We start from the raw sequence: 17,231 nt of genomic DNA, 5'->3' as shown, positions 1-17,231 counted from the left end.
CTCACATGGAGCCTATAGGCACGTAGGAATTCCTTTCTCTCTTTTTTTTTTTTCCTGAACTCTTACCGGTCTTGACCATAGAGAAATAAATTTACATTCTTCTCGGTGACTTTTGGCCAGGTGTCTGCTGTTCACATCGTTTTTCGAGAGCTGGAAGCTGGGAGGCCTGTTACATGGACTGGACCTGGATTTGCCAAGGTTCTCCCTGGGGCTGGCTTGAGATTTGCTGTCAACAACATTCCTTTTCCCATGGATTTCACCATAGTTATTCGCTATGAAACGCAGGTACTCTTCAACTCCAACTTTGTAAGCTGAGAAATACATTCTCACAGTGTTTCCAGTGTTTCAGCCTCGCTAAGTGAGTTCATCATAGAACAATTTGAGAGAAAAAAAAAAAAAACATCTGCAAAGCATTATAAACCAAAGGGTTTTCCCTTTGGTTTATACACACATACTTTATTCATGGTGAAGCTAATGTTGCAGTTAAATATTTGCAAGGCCAGGATGAAGAAAGTGGTAACTGGATGTTTTTATAAGAAAAAAATAAGTAACAAAAGGGATGCTTCCCAAGGGAAGTTTCTTTAAAAAAAGTTAATAAACAAAAATGCACAGATATTCCAACTCAGAGATGCAACGGAAGCCTTTATTTGTATTCAGACCTTGTAACCAGAGAAAGACTTAACTGCATATACCCCTTTCAGTCTGCTACTACCAAACAATGGGCCCCTGAATCAGAATAAGAACCAAACACTAAAGCAGTATTTCATCCAAAGTAGTAGTCCATGCCATTTTCTTGGGTAATCTTGCCAGCAATCTTCCTTGGGAAAAAAAAAATGTTTTTATCCAGGTGCTAGTGGCTCATGCCTACAATCCTAACTACTCAGGAGGTTAAGATCTGAATTGCAGTTCAAAGCCCAGGCTGCAAGAAAAGTCTGGGAGACTCTCCAATTAACCAGCATAAAGCTGTAAGTGGGTCAAGGGGCAGAACTCTAGGTTTGAGTGAAAAAGCCAATGGAGAGTGTGAAGCCCTGAGTTCAAGCACCAGTACAAGTACAAAAGAAAGAAAGAGAAAAAGAGAGGAAAGAAAGAAAGAAAGATGGGGAGGGAGGGAAATCAGGCAGGCAGGCAGGCAGGCAGGCAGGAAGACAAGCAAAGCAAAAGAAGAGCTGGAGGTATGTGGCTCAGTAGCAAAACATCTGCCTGACAACCCTGAGCCCTGAGTTTAAGCCCAGTGGTTTGAGCAGGGAGTGGTCTTAGAGGCCTCCAAATCCCTTTGGGCCCACATTCTAAAAGGGGTCACTACATGTCACATGATCAATACTGCTGGTCCACTTTAAAATTCTTGACAAAATATAATTCCCTATTTTTTGCTTATAAGCAAAAGCCAAGGATTTCCACAAACTTTGACCTGGTCAGTATAGAAGCCATTAAAAAAACGCTCAACTGCTTATTATTTATTTTTTGTTGGCCGTGAAGCTTGAACTCTGGGCCTTGGCTCTCAGCAACTTAAAAAGCCTTTTCAGATTGTACGGCTTCCAGAATATAGCTAATTATCCCCCTCTGCTTTTCTCTCCTCTTCGCTTGTGTGTGTCTACGCGCATGTGTGAGATGCATGAATGTGTCACCATCTATGAAGGATTTCATTTGTTGTTCTGGTTTCTGTGTTGCAAAGCCATGATGATTCTGTTAATTCTTTTGAAGACAGATTGGACGGGTTAGGAAGGTTAGGGGTTTTCCAGGCCCCAGGGCCAGAGCTACAAAGCCATTCTTCCTACCGGGATCACAACCTAGACACCAGAGAGGTGCGTCTGTCCGAAAACCAAATGTCTTTCAACTCCAAAGCTCTGTTCCCCAAGTGAGCCGTGATTTACGAATTCAACTCCCCACCCTCTCCTATCTGTTCAGTATATGAGCATGGGGGCCAAAGAGTTTCTTGCACCCTGGCGTGACGTGCTGCCATGTGCTCCCTGTCTAGACTGCAGCTGACTGGACCGTCCGGATTGTGGTGAGCTCCCCTGCTGCAAGTGAGCACTGCAGTCACCAGACCCCATGGCTAACACCTCTGGCCTTCCCCTTGCCAGCAGCTTCTAGGTATGCTTGCGTCCTGACTTGACACGTGGCTGCTTTCCTAAAATTTGACCCATGTGTCAATTCTGGGTTGCTAAGTGGGGATGAGATCTGCTGAAGAAGATGATCACATTTATGATGAATGTAATACATGCTATGCCACACGTTGTGTTTAGTATTACATTTAATCTCAAATACCTCAGTGAAATGTATAATCTTCATCAGAGAGAGAACTGTGAAGAATATTTAAATGACTGGTCCAAGTCTATGGTATTGTTTTTAACCAGTCCTGGGGCTTGAACTCAGGGCCTAAGTTTACTGTCCTTGGGCTTTCTCAAGACTAGATTTCTGCCACTTGAGTCACAACACCATTTCTGTTTTTTTTCTATGTATGAGATACCGAGGAATCGAACCCGGGTGTTTGGGTATGCTAGGTAGGCAAGCACTCTACCACTAGGCCAAACTCCTGGCCCCAAGTCTCTGGTATTCTGAAGAGTTATGATTTCAACCCTGATAACCTGGCTCTAAAGCCATCCCCAGATACCTTTGAGATACGTAAAATACAATACGAATAAAGTATTGGCTCCTCTCTCTCTCTCTCTCTCTCTCTCTCTCTCTCTCTCTCTCTCTCTCTCTCTCTCTCTCTCTCCCTCTCCCTCTCCCTCTCCCTCTCCCTCTCCCTCCCCCCTCCCCCTCCCCCTCCCCCCCTCTCTCTCCCTCCCTCCCTCCCTCCCTCCCTCCCTCCCTCCCTCCCTCTCTCTCTCTCTCTCTCTCTCTCTCTCTCTCTCTCTCTCTCTCTCTCTCTCTCTCTCTCTCTCTCTCTCTCTCCCTCTCTCTCTCTCTCTCTCTGTGCAGGTTGATACATCTTGATTAATATCATCCTTCCAGCATTATCCCCCATCTCTCCCAACCCCACCTAGTCCCTCAATTTACCTGGTTCCATTTTCGCATATATACACATTGAATATTATGACTGCATTCACCCATCCTTCTTCTCTCCATTCGACTTCCCCACCCACTGACTCCCTCCTGTCCTCCCCAACACATAAAACATTGCAGACTCTCCATGCCTGAGAGCCTGTGCACTGAACACTACTAATTCTGAAGCGACACATCAGAGACTCTGGCACCTGAACAGAGACTCTATCAATGGTGTCACAATAGATAGGATGCCCATATTTTTTCCAAGGAAGTCACCTCATTCATGCTCTTTGACACAATCCTGTGGAAGAGCTAAGTATAAATGTACTGTCCAGTCAGCTCAACAGTTCTGGTAGAGACTAAACCTTGCCTTAGCCCCATGGTGAAGTCCCCCCTCACATGAGATGCTGCCAAATGTTATGGCCACTTAGGTAATCTAACTAAGCCTTTGTGTCTGACATATTTGCTTTCTTTCTCTTAATACAGAATCACACTGCTTCCCACACCCATCTGTTTAGAGCCTGATGTGCAATATACCATAGACCTCTATTTTTCTCAGCCTTTGGAAGGAGAGTCACATGGTCATTCTCACATCCTGGTTGATTCTGTAAGTATCTCAGAGCTCTTTTTGAGTGCTTCCTCTCAAATAAGTATCCTTATGATTCTACTTGTAAACTCGGGAGAGTTGTCCTTACAGCATCCTGTGAAGTACAGGCAGTTGCTGAGAGGGCCACTGAGGCATAGGCTCACAGCACTAGTGAGTGAGGGGTTCAAAATGAGAACCCCACTGTCTGCTTCCAGATTTCACAGCCACCACAGTATATAGGCATTACTGAAAGATTAGGGCTAGGGAATCCCACCACTTTTGAGTGTGGTTGAAGTGTTGCTTCAGTCTGACCCCGCAGGGAGATCCACACTGCACCACAGAATTGAATCCACCTGGAAACAATGGGATATCTTAAATGTACCCAGGTTATTGGTTACAGGCTCACCTGTCCCTCAGTGAGTACATCAATTCCTGGCTCAGGTGATTAGGTACTGTTTTCTGGAGAAGACAGCTGTGTGCCTTCAGGAGTCAATGTCACAGCAACTGGACAGGTACTCCAACCTGCCAAAGAAGATCCAGGCTGGACACCTACATTGACCATTGAGGTCCTTGACTCCGGTTGTCCAGTAGGAGAATGTCAGTGCACATTTCATTATTGTAGAGGAATGTGGCTAACACTAACCTACTGATTTTGCTGCTGTGGGAAAATATCTGACCACCTGGGACTTGGCCATTTCCAAGTTTATTTTTTCTCTTCAGCCTCTTTGTCACTTGCATCTAAGAACAAGGTGCAAGTCAACAAAAATAAATGAAGCCTATTCAATGAATTGTTCTCTGCAAAACTGCTTTATACATATATATATGTATATATGTGTATATATATATATATCTACACTATGAGGCAGTTAAGATTTATTTTTGGTCATATTACATGATACATGCCTCCATAAAACTGTTTATAGAGTCAAAAGTGTGTTAGTTATTCTAGAATACAAAGCTGCCATTCTTCTTTTCAAACACTGGAATGGATGACACTAAGTAAGCATAAAATCCTTGGAAGTTTTCAGAAGTGAGCCAATGCATTGCAAATTCTATAGCTGACAAGGAAATCTTCTCTTCTGGTCTACCTAGTTGGGTCCAGGAATAGTCAGCTCAAAGCCAGCTCAGATCTCTGGTTGGCTGCCCTTATCCTCAGTCCTGCACCATCTAGTTATCTTCTGTGACTCTTTTCACCTGCATTGTGCTTGAAGAATGAAGAGTCATTGTAGTATAAACTTAAAGATACAATACCTGGCCAGGAGTTTGGCCTAGTGGTAGAGTGCTTGCCTAGCATGCACAAAGACATGGCACTAGCCTTGAGAAAGTCCAAGGACAGTGCTCAGGCCCTAAGATCAAGCCCTAGTACCCGCAAAAAAAAAGATGCAATAGTTGATATATGTTGACATATACATGTGCATGTTTATGGAAGAAAATTTATGAAATACTTGCTGTAAATTAAATGCTGTGGTAGGCATGGGTATAAACAAGGCACACACTATCACTCTCCAAAGGAGAGACACAGACAAGTATGGGGAGTAAGGTCCTGGGAGATGTATCTGAAAAACTCAGTAACTCACACAATGGTTCTTGATCTCAGCCAAGTCCAATGTTCTTATGTTAAGAGTATCTGTTACTATGACAAAATACATAGATAATTTATTTGTAAAGAGAAAATATTCCTTTGGGTTCATAGTTTGGATAAGTTTAGTAAGTAGCTGATTGTCCCTGTTGCTTTTGGAGCTGTGATGAGGCAGGACATCGTGACAAGAGATTATGATGGAGTCAAACCAAAAATTACCTCATGGCCAGAAGGGACAAGAGAGAAAAGGGGACAGGCTGAGTTCTCTACTATTCCCTTTGTGAGGCACAACCCCAGCAGCTGAAAGACTTCATACTAGGTTGTTGCTCCTCTCGGGGGCAGCAACACAGGAACGGGGAGGGACACACAGGGCCAGCCTGTAGTCCCCCGGGAGCCGAGCGAGATGGTAAGTGTCGAAGACCCAGCCCTCCCCCAATCACCGGGGAAGAAAAAACCACGCTGAGTCAGAAGCAGTGTTAACCATGGAAGCGCATCAGATCTCTCTGCTGATCTCTGCTGATCTCTCGTTCTCTCTGATGCTCTCCTTGATGCTCTCCTTCTTTATTCCGTCAGACAATTAGTTACATACTGTTAGGGTAGGAGAAGGTGGGCACTGGGAAGCTAGCCAATAGGAAGAGGGCCGCTGTGCTACCACTAAGGGTCTGGGTGGGGCTTTCAGGTAGTGGGCAGGACAGGTGCAGGAAAGCGCGCGAGACTTGAGCTGCTGCGAGACCCGCGAAACTGCGGGGGGTTCAATCGAGTCACGTACACAGCCTTAAGAGAGGTATGCAAAAAACCAAATGCCTGGACAAAGCCCTTTAATTGCAGCTGAGCCAGAATCAGGCTTCAGAGATGGAGGCTAGGCCCCAACAATTCCCCCTTTTTTGTTTATTAGAACAGGGGGGGACAAGCGCGCAAAACCCCTGTCTTAGGTCGTCCCCTTCAGGGGATCTTACCCGTCATTGAGCGCTCTGCGGCCTTCTGTCCCACAGTACAGATCACCCCCGGGCCTGTCTTAGGTTGTCCCCGCTCCAGAGATCTTACCCGTCATTGGCTCTCGGGGAGACATCTAAGGGGAGTCAAGGGATCCTTCCTCGTCATTGGGCTCTCCTTGGTCATAGGAGTTATTGGCATTGGTAGCAAGCCTCTGGTAATGCACCTGTACGTTCATCAATTGAGTGGATTCATTCATCAACTGAATGGATTCTATCCTGCTTTGAATGAATTGTAACCTTATTGATAACACAGGGCCCAAAAGTTAAGAGTAAGAAGAAGAGGAGTATAGGGCCAAGGAAGGACATAGGGTAGCCATCTGTGCAGTCCGGTCCAGAGGATGTTGATGATGGGTATCTTGACTCCAAGAAGAAACAGGATCAGCACTGTAAGGTCCATCATTTATTCTGAAAAAGAAGAGAGAGAGAGATATCCTCAGGAGGCAGAGAGCCTTCTGGGTCTTCATCAATATTATTGGGGTCCCTCCATATTTGGGGACAATATTTAAGATCCCTTGTAGGGACCCAAATTGGCTTTGTTTCATCAGTGGGGAAAACACAACCAAATCCTCTTCCAGCTGTAATGAGGGGGTCAGGGCCCCTCCACTCCCCATTAAGGGGGTCCTTCCACCGGACATAGACAGTTCGATAGGGAATAGAGGTTGTCCAATGTTTCTGGAAGGGTGAGAGATGTTCCCCTTTGGCAAAATTTAAAATATTGAGAGTAAACAAAGCCATCTTTAGCTGATCATGGGGGGGGAGTGTATTCCCCCTTTTTTGTTTTATTAATTGAGATTTGAGGACATGGTTATATCTTTCTACTATTGCTTGTCCTCTGGGATTATGAGGGATGCCAGTAGTATGGGTAATTTGCCATTGTTTAAAGAAGTCATCAAGAGACTTGCTTACAAAACATGGACCGTTATCGGTTTTTATTTGGTCTGGCAATCCGAGAGTAGCAAAACATTGAAGAAAATGACTGATAGCATGTTTAGCTCTCTCCCCAGAATGGGCTGTAGCCCAACAGGCATGGGAAAAGGTGTCTATTGTTAAAAAAATGTATTTAAGTTTTCCAAAAAAGGGAAAATGTGTAACATCCGTTTGCCACAGATTATTAGGCCTAAGACCTCGAGGGTTAACAACACCCATTTGGAGTGGTGGAACCTGTAAGAAAGGGTGACATGATTTGCAGGTTCTAATAATCTTTTTTAGGTCTTTAATAGCAACTTGGGGAAATCGGTGGTGTAGTCCCCTCCAGTTGGCATGCGTGAGCCGATGGAAAGAGATAGCCTCCTGTAAAGTGTAACATTCAGGATTAGAGGCTAACTGGTCAGCGAGGGCATTGCCTTTGGTCAAAATACTTAGAAGGCTTTGATGTCCCCTCAGATGTTGAATAAACATAGGCGCAATCCTTTGTTTGAGCAGATTTCTAGCTTGAATCATCAAAGGAGTGATGGGGTTACTATCAAGTTTAATATGAGCTTCCATGAGGTTAGGTAACAAATTGACCACATACAGGCTATCTGAGAATAGGTTAAGAGGACCAGTAACCTCATATAGAGCTAAGACCACCGCATAAAGTTCCTTAAATTGCGCTGAACCCTGTATTTCATGAGACAGGGTCACTGCAGGAGAAGAATTGCCTTTACCTGGGGGGAAAATAACAACAGAAGCCCCCTTCTTGCCTCCATCCGTGAATACGGTGGGGAAGGAGGGATCAGCTTCACCTAGAAAAAGTTTTGGAGGTTGCCACTCCAGCTGACTAAAGGAGCGCATCCATTTATGGGGACCATAATGACAATCCACTTTACCTGGAAAGCCTTCCATGGCTATTGCAAGTCTAGCATTATTTCTTTGTAGCCAAGAGAAATCATTAATCCTAAAAGGAACAATAAGAGAGTGGGATTCACTCCCAAAAAGACGAGTGGATGAGTCTCGTCCTTTGACAATGCAATCTGCCATCTGGTCAATCATGGAGTAAACTCTAGGTGTTCCTCCGACTGACAGGTGAATCCAGTGAAGAGGTTCCCTTTCCTGGCCTAAAAGGGCAGTAAAAAGGGTCTGTCCTGATAGGACATAGAGTGTTAGGGGCATAGCAGGATCATATCTCTTTAAGGCTGCTTCATTGATAGCTAATTGAATTTTATTTAGAACCTCTTTATGATCAGCTGACAACGTTACTATGGAGGTCAGATCAAGACCCTTTAAGAGATCAAAAAGAGGTGTGAGGGTTGCAGTGGTTATAGAGATCCATGGTCTCATCCAATTAATTTCACCAAGAAGTTTTTGAAGTTGGGGCAGGGTATAAGTATCTTGGATAGATAATTGGGGTTTTAAAGGAGACACAACATCCAGTGTTAGGACAGATCCCAGGATTTTAAAGGGGGGTATCTTTTGGATTTTTTCTGGGGCAATTTGGAAGCCATTATCTTTTAATAGTTGGAGACATTTATTAAAAAGACAATCTAAATGCTGAGTGTCTGGGCTTCCTATAATGATATCATCCATATATACATAGAAAAGTGAGTCTGTCTCCTCGTTAAGAGGGGATAAGACTCTAGACATATAGTCCTGACATATAGGAGGACTATTGGCCATACCTTGAGGTAGAACTGTCCATTCAAAACGCAAATCAGGCCCCTTATAATTTAATGAAGGAAGGGAGAAGGCAAACTTCTCAGTATCTTCCGGGTGGAGAGGAATAGAGAAAAAACAATCTTTGATGTCTATGACTATGAGATATTGGTCATTAGGAATGGCAGGTATCCAGGGCATCCCCCTTTGGGGGGTCCCAAAAAGTTCCATCCTCTCATTTATTTTTCTCAAATCTTGGAGTAGTCTCCACTTGCCATTAGGCTTTTTAATCACAAATACTGGGGAGTTCCAAGGGCTCAGAGAATTCCTTTTTATGCTTTTCTCAACTCTATCAACAAAAGTAGACAGGTCCTCTCTTGGTCTTTGGTTAATTCCTGCTATAGGAGACTCAGAGGGACCCTCCTCCAGTTTTCTCCAGGCCGCTAGGCCCAAAGCTGTAATCTGATCCTGATAGGGAGGGGGGATGGCGGCCTGCTGGACCCCCGTTGAGTACTGATCGGAGGTCCCTGTAAGCATCCCCAAAGTAATGGGGATTACAGGTTGCACGTGTTGGTTCCTCTCCGCCTGTTGGCGGCATTCTTCTTTATACAGGGCACACCACTTAATGAAAAGCGGGCCTGGAAGACCTGCTTTGGCTAGAGCCATCCAATCGGCTGCAGTACATGGTTGATTAGCAAGGCCTTGGAGGATGGCTTCCATCAAAGGAGCATTAGGGCCAACTTCTAAGACAGCTTTTTTGAGTTCCTTAAGGTCGCCAGGCTCCCAGGGATACCCGGTTGCAGGGCGGTTACCACCCGGGTCAATATTAACCAGGAATAGCTGGCAGGACTCTGGGCCAGGTTCAAATGCTACCTCACTAGTGACACTGTCTGTTGGGGTCACGCTCTCCGGCCTTTCTGACACACTTCCACTCAAAGGCTGCAATATCTTGTGGGCCTCAGAAGCACCATGCCTGTCTGGTGAATGGAGCCCTGGCAGGCCCAGACCCTCCTGTGAGACTACTGAGGGTGGATGGAGCCCTGGCGCTGTGGGGGTTGGGAAGCTAACAGGGCACACTAGGCCCGTACCCTCCTGTGAGACTACTGAGGGCTCATGGCCTGGGTTTGATGGGGGAGGGGTAAAGGGTGGCTCCTTCTCATCTCCCTGAGGGGAACTTGGCCTTTCAGTAGGCAATGAGAGATTAGCATCTCCGCAGGGAGTAAGGGAGGCATCTGGCCTCTCTTTGTTAACTGTGTCCCCAGGGGACCCAGCCCTCTCCTTGGAAAGTTGAGGAGAAAAACTAGACTTTAAGACTGAATAAACTCCTCCTGAAGGAATCTCCCCTTGATTTATCTGGGCTTTTCCGATTAGATGCTCAATTTTGTCCCAAGTATTCCAGTCTACCAAGTTGCTAGTTGGCAGCCACAGGGCGATTTTAACTAAAGTATCCCAAACTTTACATGTCTGTGCAACTAAAATCTCTAACCCTCGACTTTTAAGGAAGAGCTTAAGAGAGTCGAGGGAAGGCTCATTCTTAGAAAGGTTCTTTCCCATATTTGATGGGAGTACACTTACCCGCAGTCCGATTAGCTCGTCGGCGGTGAGTTTCTCGAGCACGTGGAGCCCTCACACGGGCGGCAGTTTCCTCACACGGGGCACCAGATGTTGCTCCTCTCGGGGGCAGCAACACAGGAACGGGGAGGGACACACAGGGCCAGCCTGTAGTCCCCCGGGAGCCGAGCGAGATGGTAAGTGTCGAAGACCCAGCCCTCCCCCAATCACCGGGGAAGAAAAAACCACGCTGAGTCAGAAGCAGTGTTAACCATGGAAGCGCATCAGATCTCTCTGCTGATCTCTGCTGATCTCTCGTTCTCTCTGATGCTCTCCTTGATGCTCTCCTGCTTTATTGCGTCAGACAATTAGTTACATACTGTTAGGGTAGGAGAAGGTGGGCACTGGGAAGCTAGCCAGTAGGAAGAGGGCCGCTGTGCTACCACTAAGGGTCTGGGTGGGGCTTTCAGGTAGTGGGCAGGACAGGTGCAGGAAAGCGCGCGAGACTTGAGCTGCTGCGAGACCCGCGAAACTGCGGGGGGTTCAATCGAGTCACGTACACAGCCTTAAGAGAGGTATGCAAAAAACCAAATGCCTGGACAAAGCCCTTTAATTGCAGCTGAGCCAGAATCAGGCTTCAGAGATGGAGGCTAGGCCCCAACACTAGGTCCCATTTCTTAAAGCCTCCAGCAGCTCCCAATAGTAATACTCCAGAGAACAAAGCTTAGGCCCCTATGCCTTTAAGGAACACTTAATATCCATACTATTACCCTTCTGTTTATCTTACAAATATTTCCTACCATTCTTTGCTATCCTGAAAGGAGAGTTATAGGCACTATAGTCTACTTGCAATCTAACTCCCCAATAAAGCAATATGATACGCAACTTAATACAATATATGTATGCACAGGAATGAGTATACCAGAAGACATAATGAAGTAGAAAGATGCTCAAATATGCAGAATCACTGTGAGACAGTGATAAAAGCAAGTGTGTTGTAGACATCTCACCATGTTTAAAAGCTGTAGGCCTGGGTCTAGGGATGGTGGTGCATGCCTTTAATCCCAACTACTCAGGAGATAGAGGGGCTAAGATTATGAGGTGAGGCTCACTCAGGCAAAGCAGGGGGATCCTATCGGAAAAACCAAATAATACAACGGAGTGGGAGTTATTGCTTAAGTGGTAGAACACTTCTTGAGGCCCTGAGTTTATTCTCCAGCACAGCTGGAAGAAAGGAAAGGAAGTGGGGAGGAAAGGAGGGAGAAAGAAGCATAAATTTGGTGCCTCAGCTCAGACAATTATAGACTGAGTTTTCTCCTTCATAGGAACATGAGATCATTTTCCATTTTATGTGAAAGTCTAGTCTTTCTGATGTCCACTCACTAAATGCCAGTAACACACCACACCCAATCACTGTGCTTACCAAAACCATTCCAACAAATCTCCAAATGTTCCCTGAGGGAAGGTGCCTCCCATATCAAGAACCCCTGTCTGGGAGGATGGGAATGGGAATACCGAATAAAGACAAATGAATGTTAGATTTTATCCAGCAGCAGTGGGAAGGCGCTGAAAAGTTTTAAGGAAAGGATTGAAAAAGTTAACCACATGCAAAAGAATCGTTATGACTGCCATGTATTAAACCGACGAATGGTAGGAAGGGAAGCTAGAACATCTATTGGGTATTGCCCTAGTGATCGAGAATGTGACAGGGTCATGAAGAACATTCCAGATACATTTAAGAGGGGGAACTGAGCAAGATGTGATTAATGTGAGAAGTGTGAGATGGTGATGGGTGAGGATGACCAAGCACATGCCAACAAAGCCCATCTTGTTTCCTCCATTGAGAATCATTAAGCACTGATAGGGGGCCTGGAGTTTGGCCTAGTGGTAGAGTGCTTACCTAGCATTCACACAGGCTCGGGTTCAGTTCCTTGGTACCATATAGAAAAAGCCAGAAGTGGCGCTGTGGCTCAAGTGATAGAGCTCCAGCCTTGAGAAAGCCCAAGGACAGTGCTCAAGCCCTGAGTTCAAGCCCCAGACCTAAAAAAATAAATAAATACAGATGGGAAAAGAAGCTCAGGAGTGTAGGGTTTTTGCTACAACCTGTAGGACAACCAGTAGACCAGTAGGGCAGGGTAGATTTGAAGTTGTCCACTGGAGTGTGAATGAGAGACACAAAATTCAAAGGTCAGTTACCTATAGCTAGTAGAAACAGCTTTTCAAGAAATCTGGGTCTCAAGGAGCTATTAGTAAGAAACAGGCATGAGGTCAGAGGAACCTGTGAGATCAAGGAGCTCTTTTTGCCAGTGGGAGAGAAGTGAATATGTTTCACAGAGAGGAAGAATTGAAGTGAAGAAGCAGAAGCCACAGTTGTCTTTTTTTTTTTTTTTCAAGAGTAAATGGCACTAGGTTACCTCATCCAGGGAAGCTCAGCTTCCTTCTTTTTCTGGAGCTTCTGTGATGTCTGAGGAGTAAGAAGCCCAGAGTGCAGGGCAATGAGGATTTATGTGCTGGAGGAACCAGAACACTGACTCACTTACCCAGAATTGAGATTCCATCTGCAAGGATGCCAAAGAACTGTTAGGGGAAGACTGGGTGGGGACAGATAGAGATCTGGGAAATTGTTTCACTACAAAGAAGAGCAGGGAAGGTTTATCTGGGCCACTAGGTCAGTCTCCCAAGGAATGCCAACCTATTTTTTTCATATATTTTTATTGTAATTAATAGAAGGGTTACATGATATTTGCCAGATAGAAGGTGCATTAATTCACATACATTGATACCCTTCCACATGTCTTGGTCCCCATTACCCTCCCCCACCCCCCTGCCAACCTATTTTTAACACTGGTTTTTACACCAAGTGCTCAATATAACCAGCTAATGTTGTCTGTGGGCCTTATCAACACTCTCCACTATATTATCAAGAGCATTCATATATATTTAACTAGTATTAGTTCATAATCCTATTTCAGTTTAAACTTAAGTAAAGGTTAGTTAACTTATTGATGACTTTCTTCACAGAGGTACTAAACTAGAAATGGTTCCTGTTTGCAAATAAGTGTGCAGTGATGCATTGTCCCCATAACAGCTGGATGGCCTCTGTAAAAATGTGTATTTTTAGGCAATATAAGCATTATTTGGATATAGGATCAAGTGATTCACTATGGGAACACTGTGGGAGTTCTTGCAAGACTTCAGAGACTCTAACATTTTAATCTATACTGTGAATCTCTAAGATGCCAGTACACTTTGATGTAGACCATTACTATTTATATATACATATATTTTTTTTAATTTAGAGAAGAATCTGGTGGAATTAGAGTTGTATTCTGCCACACTTTCTCAAACTATCACAAGTAACCTAGTTAGAAGTCTTTCAAAGCTAAGGGGGAAAGAAGGCTGACAACAAAAAGCTTTCTTAAAAGATGAAAGCAAGCATGATAGTGGGTAGACACTATGTGGAAAATGAACTATGCAACTTGTGGGCAGGGCAAGAGGGAAAATAGGGGAAAAGCAAAGAAAGAGGTGACATTTTCCATAAACAAATATACCCCCATTACACCTGACTTATGAAATGGTAACCCCTCTGTACAACACCTTAATGACAATAAAATTATATTCTAAAAGTATAATGAAAGAAAAAATATTATGAAAGAAATAAGCTAAAAAATAAAGAAGCTATTTTATTGTTTTCACCATGAATCCACAATGTAAATACTTGCAAGTTTCTTAATTAGCTGCGAACATTAAATCTTCAGCCGTAAGCAATTTAAGTCAAATTGGTTTGAGCCTTTTTTGGATCCCTTTTCTCAGAAGTTTTTGTTTTTGCTTGAACATGGCTCTTCTTTTCTCATTATCTCAAAAGCTTGGCCTGGCTCCCCACATCAGTTCACTAGAGGATTTCTGCGGCAGTCAGGACATGGAGGAGTACCAGATGCTCAGCTGCGCCGAGATGGCCTGGGAAGTGGGACCTGGCGTGCTCTCTGAGGCATGTGAAAGGATCATGATCAGCATGTCTGCCCAGATGCACGGTGGGGCAGTGGGTGAGTGTCTTGTTGAATGTCTCTACAGAAACAGTGCAATCTGTACAGATGCTTTTTGAAACATGAACGAATTGATTTGCTTTAGCACCCACTCCAAACAACAAAGTACTTCACCCAACGACTAGGCATCCAGGGCAGTCAAGCGGTGTGCTGGAGTGGTAATTTACAGTGTGGTAAGTATATAAAAGACAAACTTTATTGCAGCACTGAAGAACACTTGCTCCCTGAAGCAATGGTCCTGAAACTCATTTTGTAATCCTAGGGCTGGAAGAAACTCTAACCCACTTGTTTCATTTAATGAACAGTTGTGTTAGGATTCAAAATGTTATGTAACTTGCCTGCACCCCTTAGTGATAGCATAGGGTTTCTCTGCACCATCACTGCTGAAATTCTGAGGTGGATAATTCTTTGTTGTAGTGGGGAGATGAGCTGCCTTCTGCATGGTAGGATACTTAACTGCATCTCTATGCAGCTAATACCAGTATCACCCTCCTCATGTTATGTCACTCAAAAATGTCTCCAAACTTTCTCGAATATCTCCAAGAGACAAAACCATTCCCAAACGGAGCACTGGTATTGTAGGAAACTAATCGCAATGCTACACAGGCATTATTGCCTTCTGTCATCGCAAGAATACCCAGTTGAAGTAGTTGAGGATTGAAAAAATATTAAATGAAAGATGAGTAAACTAAACTTCTCTCCTTCATCTCCTTCCCTTTCTTCACTGCAGCCTGCAAGTGTCACCCCCAGGGTGCAGTTGGGCCCAACTGTAGCCGCCTTGAAGGCCAGTGCCAGTGTAAACCTCTCGTAGCCGGGCGCTGCTGTGACAGGTGCTCACCTGGAAGCTACAGTTTGGGGCATCGTGGCTGTCTCCGTACGTAGCAAACAAACAAACAAGAGGGAAAAAGTGGTTGTTTGCAACCTTGGCATTTGGAAAGTAGGGAAAGGGATGTGGAGAAGTTTAAAGAAGAGAAAATTGGGAACTCCATTACATGCTTCAGATTCCATCAAAACATAGTTGAAATGTGCTGAAGATTTTCTACCATTCCTTCACTCACCCACGGGGGACACTGCGTGCAGAGCTCTATTAGAAACCATAGGAATGAATGAACAGAAGATGGTCCCTACTTCTGCAGTGTGAATAGAATGGAAAGGGATTCAGGCGAAAGTGGGGAACCTAATGCCAGCTATGCAAACCCAGCTTTATGATTGACTCTGTAAGACCATGGCTAGGAAAGCTAGAACAATCTTTTTGGTTGTGGTTGTTGGTTGTGGGACTTGAACTCGGCCTGGGCACTATCCCTGAGTTCTTCAGCTTAAGGCTACCACCCTACCCCTTGAGTCACAGTGCCACTTCCCGTTTTCTAGTGGTTAATCGGAGATAAGAGTCTCAAAGTCTTTAATGCCTAAGTTGGCATTGAACCTTGATCCTCAGATTTCATTTCCTGAGTAGCTAGGATTACAAGTGTGAGCCACCACGCAGGGAAGAATGATTTTATTCTGGGAAATCAATAAAGGGACAGCACTGTCACCACACACAATGGCAACTCTGCTAAGGGTCTTTCCCTTTCTCACACTGAGTTCACAAATAGCCTTGTTTATAAGTGACCCATTAATAAGGTATTAGAGGGAACTTCAGCTGTAGTTGGTAATTCACCCCTTATGGTTGTCACATTCCAGATGTATAGTTCTCTGTACCCACTGTAAACCACCAGTGAAAATCTTACTCCCCTCAGAAAGCTACCTTAGGTGCCATGAAACCACTGGCATGTTAATTCTCCTATTAGGAAGGAGAGCACACTGTTCCAGTCTTGAGTAGGACAGATCGTTGTTGGTGTTCCAGTCTTGAGTAGGACAGATGGTTATTGGTCCACTTCCTGGCGAGTGCTTGAGCATGGTTACTTACTCAGTAAACAGTGGGGAACCTAATGCCAGCTATGCAAACCCAGCTTTATGATTGACTCTGTAAGTCTATGGCTAGGAAAGCCAGAACTATCTCTTTTTTTTTCTTTTTTCTTTTTTTTTCACTTTGCCAGCCCTGGGGCTTGAACTCAAGGCTTGAGCACTGTCCCTGAGATTCTTTTGCTCAAGGATAGTACTCTACCACTTAAGCCACAGCACCACTTCCAGCCTTTTCTGGTTATGTGGTACTGAGGAAATGAACACAGGGCTTCACACATGGTAGGCAAGCACTGTACCACTAAACCACATTCCCAGCCCTCCTTTATTTTTTTAAGTCTTTAGGATATGCAAAGGAGGAGCAAATATTTATTCTGTGTAGCACCGTACCAAGCAAATAGGCTTAAGCTTTTGGACAAAGATTGGCTCAAAGACTCAGAAATTTATCAGAAAAATGTGTAGCCTCGTCTTCATCTGGGAAGAAGAAAAACATGCCCCTCGTGACAAGAGTTACCTCAAAGTTACACTTAAACTCCCAATGTACACAGAAGTTTGAGTCAGTGAGAACATACTGCTTGTTGGATTTTGCCAAACAAGAAAACCAATGCTCATAAGATCCAGTTGCTCACAACCTGCTCATTATTGAATGAGTCAGTGATGCATTGGCTAATTAACATTTACCTAGATCTCATTACTTGAGAGGATGTGTGCCTAATAACTTTCACTACCACACCACTTCCCTGTGTCCTTAACATAATTCTTTTTGCTTTACCCAGCATGTCACTGCCACCCTGAAGGTTCCAAGAGTTCAGTATGTGACCAAGTGACTGGCCAGTGTGTCTGCCATGGAGAGGTGACCGGCCACCATTGTGATCGGTGTCTGGAGGGTTACTTTGGATTTCCCAGCTGCCATCCTTGCTCATGCCATGGGTTTGCTGAACTCTGTGATCCAGACACAGGGTCATGCTTCAATTGTGGAGGCTTCACAACAGGAAAACATTGTGAGAGGTGTGGAATGC

At 44.6% G+C, this 17,231-nt stretch overlaps 1 protein-coding gene across 2 annotated transcripts in view; it reads left to right on the top strand.

Moving 5' to 3' along the window:
- Positions 1-17,231, top strand: part of Lamb4 (laminin subunit beta 4) — a 93,599-nt gene that overhangs the window by 42,124 nt on the left and 34,244 nt on the right. Inside the window, exons 14-19 of one of the 2 annotated variants that reach the window (XM_090333008.1) lie at positions 82-285; positions 1,976-2,091; positions 3,475-3,595; positions 14,136-14,313; positions 15,044-15,187; positions 16,989-17,220. In XM_090333008.1, the coding sequence (XP_090189134.1) occupies positions 82-285; positions 1,976-2,091; positions 3,475-3,595; positions 14,136-14,313; positions 15,044-15,187; positions 16,989-17,220 (995 nt within the window). The remainder of the gene's footprint in view (positions 1-81; positions 286-1,975; positions 2,092-3,474; positions 3,596-14,135; positions 14,314-15,043; positions 15,188-16,988; positions 17,221-17,231) is intronic. The other variant, XM_090333007.1, reaches the window with a different exon arrangement.

Source organism: Megascapheus bottae, chromosome 5 (assembly GCF_031878675.1).
Source record: "Megascapheus bottae isolate mThoBot1 chromosome 5, mThoBot2.hap1, whole genome shotgun sequence".
Taxonomy (NCBI): Eukaryota; Metazoa; Chordata; class Mammalia; order Rodentia; family Geomyidae; genus Megascapheus; species Megascapheus bottae.
Note: the sequence above shows the minus strand (reverse complement) of the source record. Positions and strands in the feature narration are given on the sequence as shown.